Source organism: Ambystoma mexicanum, chromosome 4q (assembly GCF_040938575.1).
Source record: "Ambystoma mexicanum isolate Mex_15411 chromosome 4q, UKY_AmexF1_1, whole genome shotgun sequence".
In the NCBI taxonomy this organism is placed as follows: Eukaryota; Metazoa; Chordata; class Amphibia; order Caudata; family Ambystomatidae; genus Ambystoma; species Ambystoma mexicanum.
The window spans coordinates 518,319,159-518,335,175 of NC_090928.1; the positions used below are offsets into that span (position 1 = coordinate 518,319,159).

The following is a 16,017-nucleotide window of genomic DNA, read 5'->3' on the forward strand; positions in this document are numbered from 1 at the left end:
GAGAAGATCTCGACGTGGAGGAAAGATGAAGGTCGTTGCACTGCCAGGGAAGAAACCAGCCGCGGAGTTTTCCGGTTAAAGGTACTACCCTTTGATTTGCGGTAGTGGTAAAACGTGGTATCCCGGTTGCCGGGGTGCTTGGCACAGGCAAGGCGGCCACGAGTTGTTCCAGGAAGCGAAAAAGGAAGCAGACTGGTTATCCCCACCAGTCGAAGGAAGAAGACTCGCCGGACTGGAGATCTCCTCTGTCGTTGGGAAAAGTGGTGAGACGGTTCAGCAGGGCTCCACCGGTGGTGTCGTCGTAGCAGGTCGGCTCAGCTTCTCCCTCGTCGGATTCTTAGGTCCTGTGGCGACTTCTGAAGTTCCAGTCCCCAAAGCCCTGCTTTTATGCAGAAAACCCCCATTCACTCAGCCTAGCTGTCACTCAAACATGCTAAGTGGTGAGCAGGCCGGCTCATCACTTGGGCCAATCAGGACGGAGTGCGACTTGAGTTGCCTAGGCAACTCAGTCCAGGGTGCCTAAACCCCCTCCCACACCCCATGTGGTACCCAGACAGAGTGGCACCACTTTTGGAGGCTTCTGTGGAGAAGCCCGCCAAAAAGTGGAACAAAGGGCCCGACTTGGGTTGAAGTCACAGAAGAGAACACAAACGCCATTTTAGAACCGAGTCTTGGCAAAAAATACCAACCGGAGAATTAATATTAAATAAATAAACCGGTGGTATGTTCGAGGCTATAGGAATTAAATAATTAAAGTTGGTAGCCTTGAACAATGGGAAAATCCCATAGGAATATATTTGCGGTCGAATATAAAAAGTAGTATCCACTGCCACCAGCCAAAACTCGATCAGGGGGGGCGGAGACGTGCCCCCTCGACTAACAGACCCCGGGGCAGTCGAATTGCCCCAGCCAGTACGTCCACAATATGATGGTTTGTACTGGTTCTGTTCAGAATTTGAGACTAGTAAAGTCAATGGTGACTTTATATGCCCTGGGAGACAGTAGTCAGTCCCAGGGTATGGAGTCTATACTGGGGGGTCACTATGACACCCCTGTGTTACTGCACTGAGGGTGCTGTGTAACACACATCACAAAAACACATGAAGCCCTATGGAGTAAAAGACCCCATAGCCCATTAAACACATCTAGAGTCAAAGAAACACACTCAAATCATGCCCAAGAGTGAGGGTAAAAGAGTCTCACTCTTGGCAGGAGAAAAAAATAAACCCCAAAAATCCAGCAAAGCTGCTTGGGGACTCACTAGGTTAGGAAATTCAGCCTAAACAGAGAATTCTCCCTAACAATAGCTGCCATATTATATTTAGGATATAATGCGGGCATTCAGCCTTTGTTGATTTTTCCCATAATTCTGTCCGTAATTAAGAGTCAAACATTTGTTGGAGGCCGATGAAAGCTAGGAACAGCGGTTGTTTTGATTTAATCGCTTGCTCTTTTAATGCTGAGATTGCTAGTAGGTTAGTGGCAGTTCCTACACCAGGGATGAAGCCAGCTTCATGAGGATCCTTTCTCTTGAGTTGTGTTCAACCAGTTTTGCATGTCTGTGAGCACTAGTCTGCCATATATTTTGCCTCGTGAATCTAGTAATGCTAGAGGCCTGTATTTTGAGGGATGTTTCCTATCACCTTTTTAAAAATGGGAATAAGAATGGATTGTTGCCATGACGGAGGTATAGTACCAGTTTGCGCAATTGATGGTATATTATATTCAGACTGTATGACCATTGCTCTGGATGTGCTTTTAATGCAACATTCGTTATCCCATCAGGCCCCAGAATGCACAATTGGCCACGGGGCTCTTCATAGCCTGGAAAAGTGGTTCATCTTCCCGCAGCGGCCATACGTTTGACCTGCTGCCGGGCATGCCTGTTCATGAGGAGTCGTGCCACTGCAAGTGTCACACCATTTCTGCTGTCTTTCAGATGTTCTGGGGCTGCCTTGCATTGCTTGCCTGTTGAACCTTCCTCTGGACTTCGCCAGGGATCTTGCTGCAACAGCGTATGCCGACTCAACCCTACCATCTTTCGGTGCTTCTTCAATCTGCGCCGTGTTTGATGACGAGAGCTCCTGCATTCGACCTAGTTCTATGATCTGGTGCAATGGAATGTCTGGCTCCTTGAGAATATTCCTTATCAGGGCTGCAGAGGCGCAATGCTGTATTATTTGCGCCCTGATCTCATATGTTTCATCATTGAGAGGGCCCGTCATTACTAGACAGCGAAGACACACATGATAAGCATCCAACGAATCCGAGTGTTCTTGATGCGACTGCCTCAGCCGAAAACATTTGTACTCCCGGTTGACATGGGGTTGAAAGTACGCCTGCAGCGCACCTTTTGCTTCCTCATAAGAGTTGTCCTTGGGTTGGAAAGTCTTTAAGATTTGGTCTACTTCGCTTCCCACATTGAATAGCAACATGGCTTTTATCACCCAGTCGTCCGTCTCTCTGGCCATCTCGAAGAACATCTCGAGCCTCTCAACCCACATGTCCCATCTGCGACCAAGCGTGGTCGGGGTGCTGGTTACATCAAATTCAGGGAATGGGCTGCCAGCAAACCCCTTGTGCGGTCCCTGGTGTTGGGTGTATTCCCATGTGCTGTCCCTGTGAGCTCTAGAGAGTAGCGTCCCAGCAGTGGGGGAAGCACCCTCATCTTCAATGCTCAGGCCCATGCTGGCACCCTGGGCACCACCTCCCGGATAGCGTCTTTGGGAGGGTTGTGGTAATTGTCTTCTTTGAGGAGAAATACCTCACTAGGAGTGTTGTGTCCTGGGTTCTATACATTTGCACATCTTATTCTGAGATGTTCTTCTCCCACGCTTCGTATATCTTATTAATTTATGGGGTTTTATCCGGGGCACGCCTAGGACCTGTGCACATCAGCAGCATGCACGCTGCTCTGCCGTGTGAGGTGGCAGCCTCCCAGCGTGGATCAAATACAGAGCACTGCCATCCATCCATGATCGGGCGGGCTCTGCGCACCAGAGCGCTCTGCTCGGTGCCGCTCCTCTCACCACTCCAGAGCATGGGTTGGGACCAGTGGGGCTCCTCCCCACTGATACGTCGACAGTTGTTAGACTGCGGTCGGGCCAGGCCGAGGACATAGAAAATGGAGACGGGCACTGGCATACATGCCAACATTCCGACGCACCTGGGAGGGAGATTTTGTCAGGGAAATCGGGAGATGTAAATTTCCCCATAGGAATACATTGGGGCTAGAATGATTATAGGCAGGAAAACGTGAAAAATAGCTATATTTTTCACTGAAAAGTCGGGAGTCTCCCGCCTAAATCGGGAGGGTTGGCATGTATGCACTGGGATAGCGTCTTTGAATAGATGCCCGAGAGTTTCTTCTTCTTACTGATAGATTTTTATCCATCAGCTGTGATTTTTGGATACCCTTGAGCCTCATTACTCCATCTTCTCGGGTTGAGTATGTAGTCATGGGTTAGTATTCTTCTTGGTCTGTGTGTTCTTGTCACAGTAGGGCTGGTTTCACAGGGTCTTCGCAGTGATGGGACAGTGCATGGGATTCCCTATTTATTCAACTTGTGATGTGGGTTGTCACCTGATAGCAGGGACACCCGACGTCATAACATCTCTCACTGCAGTCCTTAAGTGTGTGGGCTCAGACTGAAGGAGACAGTTAACTGCTTTTAACATTGAAGCTTCACCAGAATAGGCTCAATACGATGTGTAAAGAAGTTAGTGCCCCCACACAAGTAAGTTTGTCTCTGCCGCCCAGTCTCTAAAGTTAGCCCCTTTCGCATAGCTCTCAACTCACACGCTTTTGGCGGGTGTCACCCGCCTTGTAAAAGGCTGACTCACCCGCCAAGCCTCCAGCACTCCCATTCATTTCAATGGGCGTCTCACCCGCCAAAAACAAAATCGGGTGATTTCACCCGCCTTTGCAACACAAATGGTTGAAAGCTATGCCTTTCGGGACATTTGAACGGTTAACCCCACTTCAAAATGTTTGTCTGGGTGCACCCCTGATGGCTCCTCTTAACAAAAGTAACACACTTCTGCCTTCTTCCGCATCAACAGTGAGGTGGCGCCGAGTCTATCTAAGAACAGTCGGCAATGAATGGGTTGGATCTTTCCCAAGTTTTTTCCTCGTGATAAATATTATTACATAGCATCTTCCAAAATGGCCACATGGTTGGTGTAACTGAGATTCAAATTAACGGGGTGTCTTTTTCAGATAGCTTAACCCCGTGTATTAGACTAAGCGCACACATAATCAAACGCCCTTGAAAGCTGTTCCCTTCGTCTTCAAACGTGCAGGTGACAAAACAAGAAGCTGGAACGCGTGCGTTTTGACGTCAGACTCGGGGAGTAGCTGGGCTCGGGCCGTCGATTCCTTGTTTACCAAAGCATGCAGAAAGGGAGGGGATCAGGTTACTGTAAAGGAACAGTGTTATAGGACTAAAAAGGAGACACACGCGAAGTTAAGTATAATGTATGAACTAAGTACAATGTTAAAACGTAAATAATGTAATATGGTAAAATACTAAGGTGATGAAGGTAATGCAAATAACATTTTTCACAAGCTAATAAATGAATGGTGGGATCTAAAATACAAAATGTAACTTTTAAAAAATACATAAAATTACATATAATTAAATTAACTTTCGTGATCCACATAATATTTTGAATGAGTTTGATCTACGTATTACCAGGAAGAATATAGTTTACATGTAATATAAAGACGGTTGCGATTCCTACTACGACATCGCGAAAGTGTTACCTTAGCCCTATATATTAAACTGCTCATTTAAAGATGGCTACCAAATGTATGTTACCGGAGTTTAGTTAGTCCTTCGTTTGTTTCTCAGAATGAGAGCTCGAGCAAGGTGCTTTGACAGTAGTGGGAAGGGAGGGGGAGGGAGGGAAGCTAGGGGTGCTGCAGACACTCACAGTGGAGGCAGTGGCAAGCACAGGTGCAAGCTCCCCCCCAAGCACCTGCAGCCACCCCTTCCCGGGATTCCCCCCACCCCAAGCGGAATGTTCTCCAGAAGGAACCATGGAGACCTCAAGAAATCTACACAGAAAGTTCTGGACCCGAAGAAGGACGTACTGACTCGTCTGAAACACCTGCGAGCCGTTCTAGGTAAGTGGGAGGGAGCAGAGGAAACAACCCTGTAGAATGATTGGAGAGCAAGTGTTTCTTCGGTTCCTGATACAGTGACCGCTTCCACTGTTTGTATTCCAATTTATATGAATTCGGTTGCCCAGCACTGCCCCTCAAAGCGCGCCTTCAGCCCAACACTGCGGCAACAAAGCGGGGGTGAGAGGGCAGAACCTGACGCATAGACATTGATAAATATCCAGAGGAAGTGCTAGCACCTTACTTTAAAAGTGCACAGTGCTGCCCATTTAAAAGTACAAGCCGGTTTATAGATAAATACAGTCATTGATTGCCCTATTAGCGTGGCAGCCCACTTCAAGTTTAATTGTGTATACGTTTGTTATGATCGACCTGCTGCGAAGTGTAGAGGCTGACCATTGCGGCGTTCATGCTAATAGTACAGCAACTCTTTTTGGTAAGCGTCGGTAAAGTCTTTGGCAGCTATTGCAGCTTGTGCGAAAGGTTTTGCCTGGTGCCCGATACAAATACAACACTCCTGCTGAGAAGTGAAACGACAGTCGATAGTGTAGCAGGCAGGCGGTCATGTGTCGTTACTTCCCCATCAAAAACATTGTAGCCCCGTTGAGAAATATCTTACTATTTCAATGGCTAACTATATGGACCCCGCTGAGAAGTGACCGTTCTATCCCAATATTTCAGGGCTGCTGGCAAGTTTGATTTCTGTCCATTGGTTAAATAATTAGGGGCTGGCAGTGGCCCCCCCATTTCAAATGATAATTATTAGAAAATATTGTCTTTGGTTCCTTTCTGGGTAGTCCATTTCAAATGATAATTATTAGGAAATATTGTCTTTGGTTCCTTTCTGGGTAGTCCATTTCAAATGATAATTATTAGGAAATATTGTCTTTGGTTCCTTTCTGGGTAGTCCAACTCTTCAGTAACTCGCCCCCTCCGTTTCATATATTGCTGCTCCTTTAGTCGGGGTACGTAGAGGAGCCCGTGGATTTGCGACGAGTCGAAAAGGTTCACTATCTGACGGTGTTACCCGAGCCCTGCTCTGGTTCACTTCCTGTCTGCAACCTCCAAGCGCACTGTGTGCCTCCACGCCAAACTCTTTCTAATTATCGGTCTCATGAATACCCGACGTGCGATACTTAATAATGAAAAATAGTAACAGACTGTTATTGTTGCCCTATATCCCTAGGGAAGCAAGTTCTTACTGTTCAATTGCCATTGCGCTCACCTTCACTTGAAAATAAAAGCTATTGTTGTGTTGCACACACTCTCTGATTCACCGACGTGATTTAAATCGGCTCTCCCTGAGCAGAGTAATGCATTTTTAAAGGTATTCCTTTCAAGGTGAGCACATGTATCCTCTCATGACCGTGCTGTGGACGGTCACACGTTTTGTATGGCAGCGTTTGCCTACTTTGGCATTAGTGTTTAAAATGAGGTAGTAGAGTCGTCGGCATTGTCATGGCTTTGTGTAACTTGTTTTTTCAAGTTACTATTCGCTTGCATTGAATTAGTACCAACCGTTAAATACTGATGCCATACAAAGACTGTCAGGGGCACATGATCTGGCCGTTGGTCCTTGCCCAGTCGGCAGTTCCGTCTGGCGGTTCCTTACGTTTCAGTACCCGCTCATCGCGTTTGGTTCCTCATTTTGCCTCCACCAAATCGTATTGAAAGACGATTCAATGCGTTCGTGATCCCTTACATGAACAACTTCCTTATTTTGCCTCTCAGACGTTACTAGGCCCGAGGGTCTCAAGTCTCTTTATGACTGCTAGTTCTTAAATCAATAACAATTGTCCATTTATGTTATACCCTTCAGAAGATGGCCACACATCCATTTACTCCACTCCTTCTGCTCTTCGGTGATGCGCACATTTGTCTTCACGCGTCTCATTGGACGGTCGTTAAAAATAAACATTCTTAAATCACCTCTGCACAAACCATCCCTTATTTGTGGGAAGCTAGAGGAGGGCAACAAGCTAGATGGACTATATATGTTTGTTTATTTATAGAGTGCTCCAAACCCGCAGGTATCTGGGCGCATTACAAGAATATACAATTTCTTAGTTGCAACACAAGGGAACATTACATGAGTATACAGTTTCTTAGTTACACTACATATAACTACAATAATATGATACATATTAGGAATGTACAAAGGATAGAATTTCAGGACATCATGAGAAGTAGAGAATATACAGTGAGGTTACATACAACGGTCCAGAAACAGCACTGATGTTGCTTTGCAAGGTCCTTGTTGTGGAGGATCTTTGGAAATTAGCCAGAGTTTAGTATTTTTCCTGAATTTGTGGAAGGAGTGGTCAGCTATTAAGGTGGTGGGTAGGGAGTTCCAGAGCTGAGCAGCCATGACAGCGAAGCTACTACTACCTGCTTTTTTTCAATTTGCCTGGGGACTCTAAGGCAGCAGGAGTTAGCCGTCCTTGTAGGTCGAGTGGAGATGTTTTTGATACATTTTTCATGGAGGTATTGAGGGGCTAAGTTGTTGAGACATTTGTAAGTCAGGGAGATTGTTTTGAGTTGTATTCTGTTGTTAATGGAAAGCCAATTATTATCTCTTCTGACCACTGAGATGTGTTGTCTTCTGGAGATGCCTAAGGCAGTTCTGAGTGCGTTGTTCTGAAGAATCTTGAGTTTATTAACAATATATTTGCTAGCACCTAGGTACAATGCATTGCAATCGTCCAATTTTTGAAATTATTTCGAGCTCTAGCCAGCTTGATGCAGCTTTCTGTGGACAGAAAGGGTTTACATGTGTGGATCAGCTTACAGGTATAAGCTGTTTCCGAAGCAGTAGCACTAACTTATTTGCGCAAACTCAAGGAGGAGTCTAAGTAGAAACCCAAGGTTTTTACCTCTTTAGCCACCTTGATGTCATTACAATCAATGTTGAAAGAGAGGTACCGATTACTCGGTTTCTTCTGTTTGGAGGGTGTAGCTAAAAGAAGCCGCTCAGTCTTCTCATCATTCAGACACAGACCATGTGTGGCCATCCAGGCCTGAATTATGAGAGATTTTGTTAACCAGAGCTAGAACTTTGTCATAGTCGCCTGTCAGAGGTATGAGGATCAGGGTGTCATCTGCATAGTTCGTGTAGGTGACACACAGATGGTCTAAGTAATCAAACAATGGTTTGGTGAACACTTTATATATAGTAGGCGATACACAGGATCCTTGCAGGACTCCACATGTTATGGGGATGGGATCAGCTGCTGACGCTGACAATGAAAACTCTCATAGATCTCTTATTTAAGAAGGATTGGATCCATGCTGTTGCTTTTGCTGAGAAGTGGGCTGCTGTTGACGGATGCTTACAGAGCACCTTGTGTTCAACTAGATCAAAAGCGGCTGACAGATCCAGCAGTTGCAGGAGGGCAGATTTCTCTTTATCTTTCAGGTCACCAATCTGGATCTTCAAGTCTATCAAGGCTGTTTCTGTGCCATGTTAGGGTCTGAAGCCTGATTGTTGGAGTCCTAGTAGATTATTGGCCTCTAAATACGATTGTATCTGGATATAGGCTGCTTTATCAATGATCTTTAATACAAAGGGGACTGTAGTAATATGTCTGTAGTTTGTGTGGATGCTAGAGTCCAGAGATGGTTTATTTAGAAGTGGGAGTACCCAAGAGTTTTTCAGCTTGGTGGGGACAGTGCATGTGCGGAAAGATAAGTTAATTAGCGTGGTGATAAAGGGGGCTAGTTCACTGGCAGCTTCTTTAATAGTAGATGCTGGCAGGTGTATCCTTGGCGATTGGAGGGCTTGAGTGAGGCTATAATATTTTCCACTTCTGGGATGGGCACTTGGGTAAATTTGAAACGCTGAGGCGGTTTGGAAAGGTTAGGGAAGGATTTTATGCTGGCAGGTTACACTTTCTTGAAATTATTTTGTTTTGGAGCAGAGCAATCTTGTTAGCTAATGCATCTTGGATTTTGGTGCACCACGTTTTGCCCTTAATGCAGTTATCTGTTGGAGGGGTGAGAGATTCCAGTTCTCTTAATATGGTCAAGAGTTCTCTAGTACTCAAACTGGCTTTATAGATCCTATCGCTGGTCTCGCATTTAGCTAAGAGAATTTCTGCTTTATAGTTAGCTGAAACTTTCAGCAGGTTATCTTTGTTGGCTGAGGAGGAGTTATTTTTTCAGATCATTTCCCACTTACTTTTTTCATTTCGTAGGGTTTTAAGTTTGGGTGTAAACCAGGTATTTAGATGTGCTTTAGGTTTGCCATTACACAATTTTAGAGGTGCAATGCTGTCCAGGGCTAGGGTGATAGTATTGTTGTAGAGTTCCACTAGTTCTGCTGGATCAGAGGAGGCAGGTAAGGGATTAAGTAGTGGTCGGAGAAAAGGCTTGAGATTGTCCACTGTGATGTTCCTTGTGTTTCGGGTTGGAATGGGTGGAGCAATAAGGTTTTGTTTGTTAGGGCGTACACAGTCTTGGATAGTAAAGGTGAGTAGAGAGTGGTCAGTCCAAGGTTATGATAGTTTCGCAATTGAGGTCAGCTACCCAGTCTAGGGTTCTTCCTTTGTCATGTGTAGGGAGAAGAACCAAAGCCAAGGCAGGTTGGTCATTGGGGTAATTGAAACCCAGATTAAAGTCACCTAATATTAGAATTTGCGAAGAAGGCTTAGTATTCGTGGAGAGAAGGGTGATAATATCTTCCTGAAAGGAGCCAATAGGTCCAGGGGTTCTATAAATCAAGTGCGCCTTTATAGTGTGCGGGTTAGTGAGGGGAAGTTTAACTGTCATCAATTTGCATGACTTGACAGGGGAGTGTGAGGCGATTCCAAGTACAGAAGTAGATTTGGCGATCAAGGCAATTCCACCTCCTCTAGAGGATTCTCAATCAGATCTTAGGATTGTGCATGCTTAAAAAAAGAAGGCAAAACATGTTAGTGATATAAAAAGCACTGCTATGTTTATACTCTACCAAGTACAATATATATATTTTAATATCTATCTAGGTTTTGTGCCAACATTAACAATGATAAATGACAAATAATGATTCCATTGATCAAATTGAGTATTGGACCATCTTATTCCAAATCAGCAGTATACTGTTAAACTAACCCCGCTCATCAAAACAAACCTTACCTTGCATAGACCATTTTTACATTTCACCTTAATGACCGGACATTAGAAGCCAGACGTGGCCATCTGCAGAGATCAACGTTTTTTTAATCCAATAGCATGCATATCGGGTATGTTAAATAGCCATTTTCTTTGATTAGGTATATAATCCAGGTACTTGATTAGTTGAAATTATTTCGATCAGTGGAGGTTTTTTGTCATTGAAATTTCTTGCATGCAGCATAAGAGAACTTGGGTGTTAAACCTGCTGGTAAGGAACATGTCCTTCTATGTGTCTTACTTTGCGTACTATACATTTGGAAGCTGTGAGATTGAATGGGCACTCTGAGGTGTTTCACTGTCCAACTTGCTGGTCGGCTGTGGTACAGTGCAGAATAAAGCTGTGATTGTACATTGATTCCCCTACATAGTTTCAATAGTTACCAGTTTGGAGTTACATTGATCGTTAAATATAAGCCCTATCTTAGAATGTGGGAGTTCCCTTCAGCCTTTCTTCTATAAATCTGTATATTTTCGTGGCACTGAATTTAGCTCAATCTAACTGTTTACTATCAAAAGAATACTATACTAAGGTCTCCATAGGCTTGGGACAACAGGCAGTAATAACTGTCCCGAAGGGGCCGGAACCTATTAACTCCAAAGGTAAAACCATTGGTTGGATAAATAACAATGCAGGTGATCTGGTGTCTAGCCTCAATAGGACTCGCCTGCTAAATATCTTTAAGAACATTCCGCTCTTAAGATCCATGACTACGGATGATGTAGATGCCATTTCCTTGCCAACCTTTAATAATTTCCGTATGGTAAGTAATTTCCATTTGGAAATGGTGGCGGACATGGTGAGAGGCCAAGAGAAAAACCTAGAGTCGCTGGGTTTTAATTTGGTGCCACTTATGAGCCTAATACTTTTTCTTGCATATAAAGAAACTATGGCTATACCGGTTGTGCTAGTTGGAACTTATAACGTTAACCAGACAAGCGACAGTGCTGTAGTTGAATCGCTTATTTCCAACCTCCTTAATAATGGACAAGACTGGTCTCGGTTATAACCAGCTCTCAAGACTTTGGAGACTATAAGACAGGGAACAGGGTGTGCATGACACCATTGATATAGAAATCATCTCATGGAATGTCTGTAGTGGTGCGAATTTGATTAAATGCCTAGCTAATCTATGTACTAATTACATACCTCGTATCTACATGTTCCAGGAAACTATGAATCTCTGTCAATCTGTTATAGAAGGCTTCCACACCTTCTCTTGTCCAGCAGTATGGGCTATGGGGGTAGACCTAGTGGAGGCTTAACCATTGCAGTAGACTGTAATTTGGGGCTTAACTGCAAATTAGTCTGTAGTAAGGAATGGCTCTTAGGCATTGCGTTGACTGGCATGTACTCTTCGGAGCCTATTTTACTTCTGAATCTGTACTGGAATCTGCTCAGTGTCCCCATTGACAATATTGAAGACTGCTTAAGTGAGATTCTCTGCGAATGGTGTGAGAAGGGCCACGAGAACCTAGTGGTGTTGGGTGGGGACTTCAATTATTTTAGTGTCGATTATGGAATAATAAAGGTGCTATTCCTAATACTCTCCATCCCAATGTCAAGCGCTGCAACCGTTGGGACCTTTTTTTGGGAGGGGTGGGATCTGGCTATGTTGGATCATCCCCCTAAGTTTTGCACATCGAAACATACTGGCATAGAGGGCCATATAGCTCCAGGATTGACTTTGTCTTTATTGCCTATGTACTGAAGAAAGACTGTAGCTTTTTGAGAGCTATTCAGGCTAACTTGTCTTTTACCTTAACGCTATCTACTCCTACTCTCCATCTTAAGCTGGCTTTGATGGGGTATACTCTTAGCAAACAAGGGAGAATAGAAGCGAAAAGGGCAAACAAGACTTCTTTTGAAGCTGTTTTGTGCTAATTGGACTGAATTGGATTGAAGTGATCCAAATCCTGCACTAGCTGTGCACTTGCTGTGCATAAAGACTTGTATCTGGCAAATTTAACTACACGGCACACAAGGGAGGCGGTGCATTGGTGGTGCCCTCAAATTGCTGCCTACACCTTAACAGAAGCCTGTGGGGAAAACACACCCACCAGGAAGCAGTGTATTTAACCCGCCCCCCCCAGGCCTGGCGGCGAGAAGCCCGAACGCGAAAAGGGCAAACGCGACTTCTTTTGAAGCTGTTCTGCTGTTGTGCTGGGGTGAGTGGAGCAGAGGCATTCATTTGGTGAATCTAAGTATTCGGCACACACGGGAGATCTTGCAACGTGCACCGTTATTGGCACTTATCGCAGCCTGTGGAGGCGCGAGAGACTGTTGGAGGCTATCTCCTTTTGATCTCGCATCCGCACATCCATTAACAGGAGCCTTCTGTTTGGCTGCTCTCCCCCACTAACCATTGCAACAGCTTCGGGCTTATCGATGACTCAGAGGGAAGGTGTGGGAACACGTTCTTGTGGGCGGAGTGGAGCCCAGACCTGTGTTGCCGCAAAGACCATGACAACGAAAAATAACCCATCAACTCAAGTAAGCAAAAAGTCTTTCACTGTGTGTTCAAAGCTTCTAAGGTCTCCTACAACAATGTTTAAATGATTTGCGGTTCAATGATGATGGCAGAGAAAGAAGTGAAATTGATATGCAGAAAACTAATGTGGGGGAGGCCTGTATGAGTGTGCACAAAATTGGGGAAGTGAACGTCGTAGAATGCACGAGTAGGCATGACGACATGTTTGTACAGACGCCAACCATGCCGCCGAATCAAAATAACATTGACCATGATATAGATTGTTTTATTATGGAACCTAATGAGATTAATGGAAAGGCACACCACGCTTGCGTCGGGCCCCCTAAAGATATCTGTGCCAATGATGGAACGCGTGGATGTAAATATTATTCTTGTTCCGAATTCCCCTTTGAATGCAAGATAACAGTGGAAAACTCCGCACAGCCAGCTGCCATTCCACAATTATGCGTCCTGGCTGAAAAGGCTGTACATCAGAATAACGGTACCATTATAAATGATATATATGATCAGGAGCAATGCTGTGACCAAGAGATCTACAAATGCAGGACCAAGCACAGTATACTTGAAATGAGGAAAGTGCCAGATCAAAAGGATGCAAATTGTGCTGAAGCTACAACATCAACCTGCCAAACGAAAATTCCAATGGAGGTAAGTGTTCTACCCATGAGAGAGGCTAATCAACGTATCATGGGTGCTGACATCGTAATAGAAGAGATGATTTTGAACAACAACAACCCAAATAACGTAAATGAAAGAAGGAACTCTTTGAGTGTAGCAGATAAATTGTTAAAAGATCTCACAAAAATGAATTTTGATTTCAATAATCGGTCCCTCAATCATCCGAAGGACATTTTAAGATTAGGCAATGACGATATCTCTGAGAAGGCGGATTTACAGGAGGTAAGAGTTGATCAAAGAAAGCATAAATAAATGTGTGCTCAGCCCTGTACACAAAAGGAAAAGATCTGGAAATAGCCTTTCAGGAGAAGTAGTATGCTCACAGGGTAGAAGACAACGACAACTTTTTACTTCGCACTCGCCCATAAGATTTATGCCATCGATAAAAAAAGCAACGGCTGAAAGATAAAGAGCGCAATGGAACTCGGTCATTGGCGAACGCAGAGCAGGGCAGCACTTCTGATTCATCGGATCTTTCTACTTCTACACTGAGGATTCATCTTTAGTGGAGCGCCCCTTCCCCAAAATAAGGCATACCCAATGGAAAAAGAAAACCATTGACCTGAAAGATAAAGAAGCAGAGGGTGACAGGAAATCATTGGATTTACAGGCAGTAATTATGTCCGCTATGAACATTTCTCTGTCCCCGTATATGAACAGATGGATGGAAATATCAAGGATTTGACAACATTGACAGCACTGATTAACACCAAAATATCTAACATGGAACAGGAAATACAAAAAATCCCAAGAAACTTGAAACAAGATAACTCACTATGACAACTTTTTGAAGTTGATCTTGGATGCTAACCGAAACTCAAGTGAAGATAAAAGATTGTTGGCAGACGTTGCACGCGAAGCGCTAAAACTTCTAAAAAAAATTCTCAAGTAGAAGTTACGCAAGAGAATCCGACAAATGGTCCCAAGATAGATTGCAGCATCAATGTTGACAAGGAGATAAATAAACCAAAGAATTATTCTGGTAATAATGAGGGTAGAGAAACAGAATGGGCAGTTGTTACGAGAGAAGGAAAAAAAAAAAAGATACCCACACAACTTGTAATCCTAGTTGATAGCCTGCAAGAAAAGAAACTGGAGCCAGCAGGAAGTGGGAAGTCTACAGAAGTAGATGAGACTGCTGATTTAGTTAACTTGAGTGTAAATGCTAAATGCACCGATGTTCCACAATTGGATGAAATAATTGAAGTGCAAGCTGGTTCAAATGAAAAGGCTGCCCCGCCAAAAACCATTATAGATGAAGTGCAAGTTGGAGAAAATGGAAAGGCTATCCCTCTAAAAATTATTACAGATGATAGCACAAATAAAGATCAAAACATCAACAAGCCAAGAGCTGAGAATAGAATAAATGTGGAGAAAGATACCACAACAGAATCTGAAGCTCCTCACAAAAATAATATACAAGTTCCTAAAGGAATGTTCGATATATTCGCAAAAGATAAAAACAAACTAAATACGAAATGTGCCCCAAAAAACGAAAAATCTAAAAAAAGGAAAAATAACAAATGGCGCAAGAGCATTCTTAAGGAACCTCAAGACAGTTACAGTAAATGTTTCTGCCAATGGTTGTGGCCCGGGGCAAAACCAAGTGGATGTGACTAGTGAAAAAGAAAAGCAAAAAGGAAGTTCTACTGAAAACAATAATGAAGAAATAAAAGCACAGCGCATATCTAATAGAGACTGACCTAGAAAGGACAGCGGAAGTTATAGACATCGAGACACTTATGAATTTATCAACGTATGAAGAGGTGCGAGATGATATACAAAAGGGAAGTGAGCAGGAAAACCTGGAGAAGGTACCTATTGCAAACCAGAACATGGCTGGTCACGAGGAGCTAATAATGAAAATATGTGCTCCAGTAACAGGACGGTTTTGCAAATTGGTTAATCAATCAAAAACGGGCCCTAATACTAAGCAGGATAATACAGCGAGCCCCTTCCAGACATTGGATGAAAAAAGACAAAAAGCTATACTAAAGATGAGTGAGCAAGAGAACGGCACCCTTGCGGCGCACCTGGTCTCATATAGAACTTATGTGAATGATGAAAAGGATTCGAACCAGGGAAATTTACATTGTGAAAAAAAAATCGAGAGTGGGACTGCTACACAGAACATGAATCAGTATAAAGAGAGAGAACTCTGCTAAGGCTTAAGGCTCAAAGTAGCAACGACAGACAAAATGCTTATAAAAGCAAAGCACTCAAAGAAAAGGCAAAATACTGCCTAAGCCTGGAAAGAATACTTAAAATTCATGACGGTCTAATAATGAATCGAAAGAATGTGTTGAGCCTGTTTCATCATGTGCCTATACTTCGGACTATTGAATCTAGCGACATCCAAGCGGTAGAATTTAAGGATGGCATCGCATTGGACAAGGTACACTTATACGTAACTCAAGATTAGTTTGCGAAACTCTGTTGCAGGGAGCGACAGCATTGCTACCTTGCAGATTTGACATTGTGGAAGTGGTTACATCAAAAATGATGACGGAAGCAATTGGCACATCTATTAAAAAACCCACGTCCAATACACTACAGAAGAACAATCAGGACAAA

The 16,017-nt window shown here is 43.8% G+C and overlaps 1 protein-coding gene across 4 annotated transcripts in view; it reads left to right on the plus strand.

The window, feature by feature from the left end:
* The first annotated feature begins 4,886 nt into the window (after positions 1-4,886).
* RALGAPA2 (Ral GTPase activating protein catalytic subunit alpha 2) overlaps positions 4,887-16,017 on the plus strand; it is a 3,672,963-nt gene continuing 3,661,832 nt past the window's right edge. For all 4 annotated transcript variants that reach the window (XM_069608069.1, XM_069608071.1, XM_069608070.1 and 1 more), the window contains exon 1: positions 4,887-5,128. In XM_069608069.1, the coding sequence (XP_069464170.1) occupies positions 5,023-5,128 (106 nt within the window). In that variant the 5' untranslated portion in view covers positions 4,887-5,022. The remainder of the gene's footprint in view (positions 5,129-16,017) is intronic.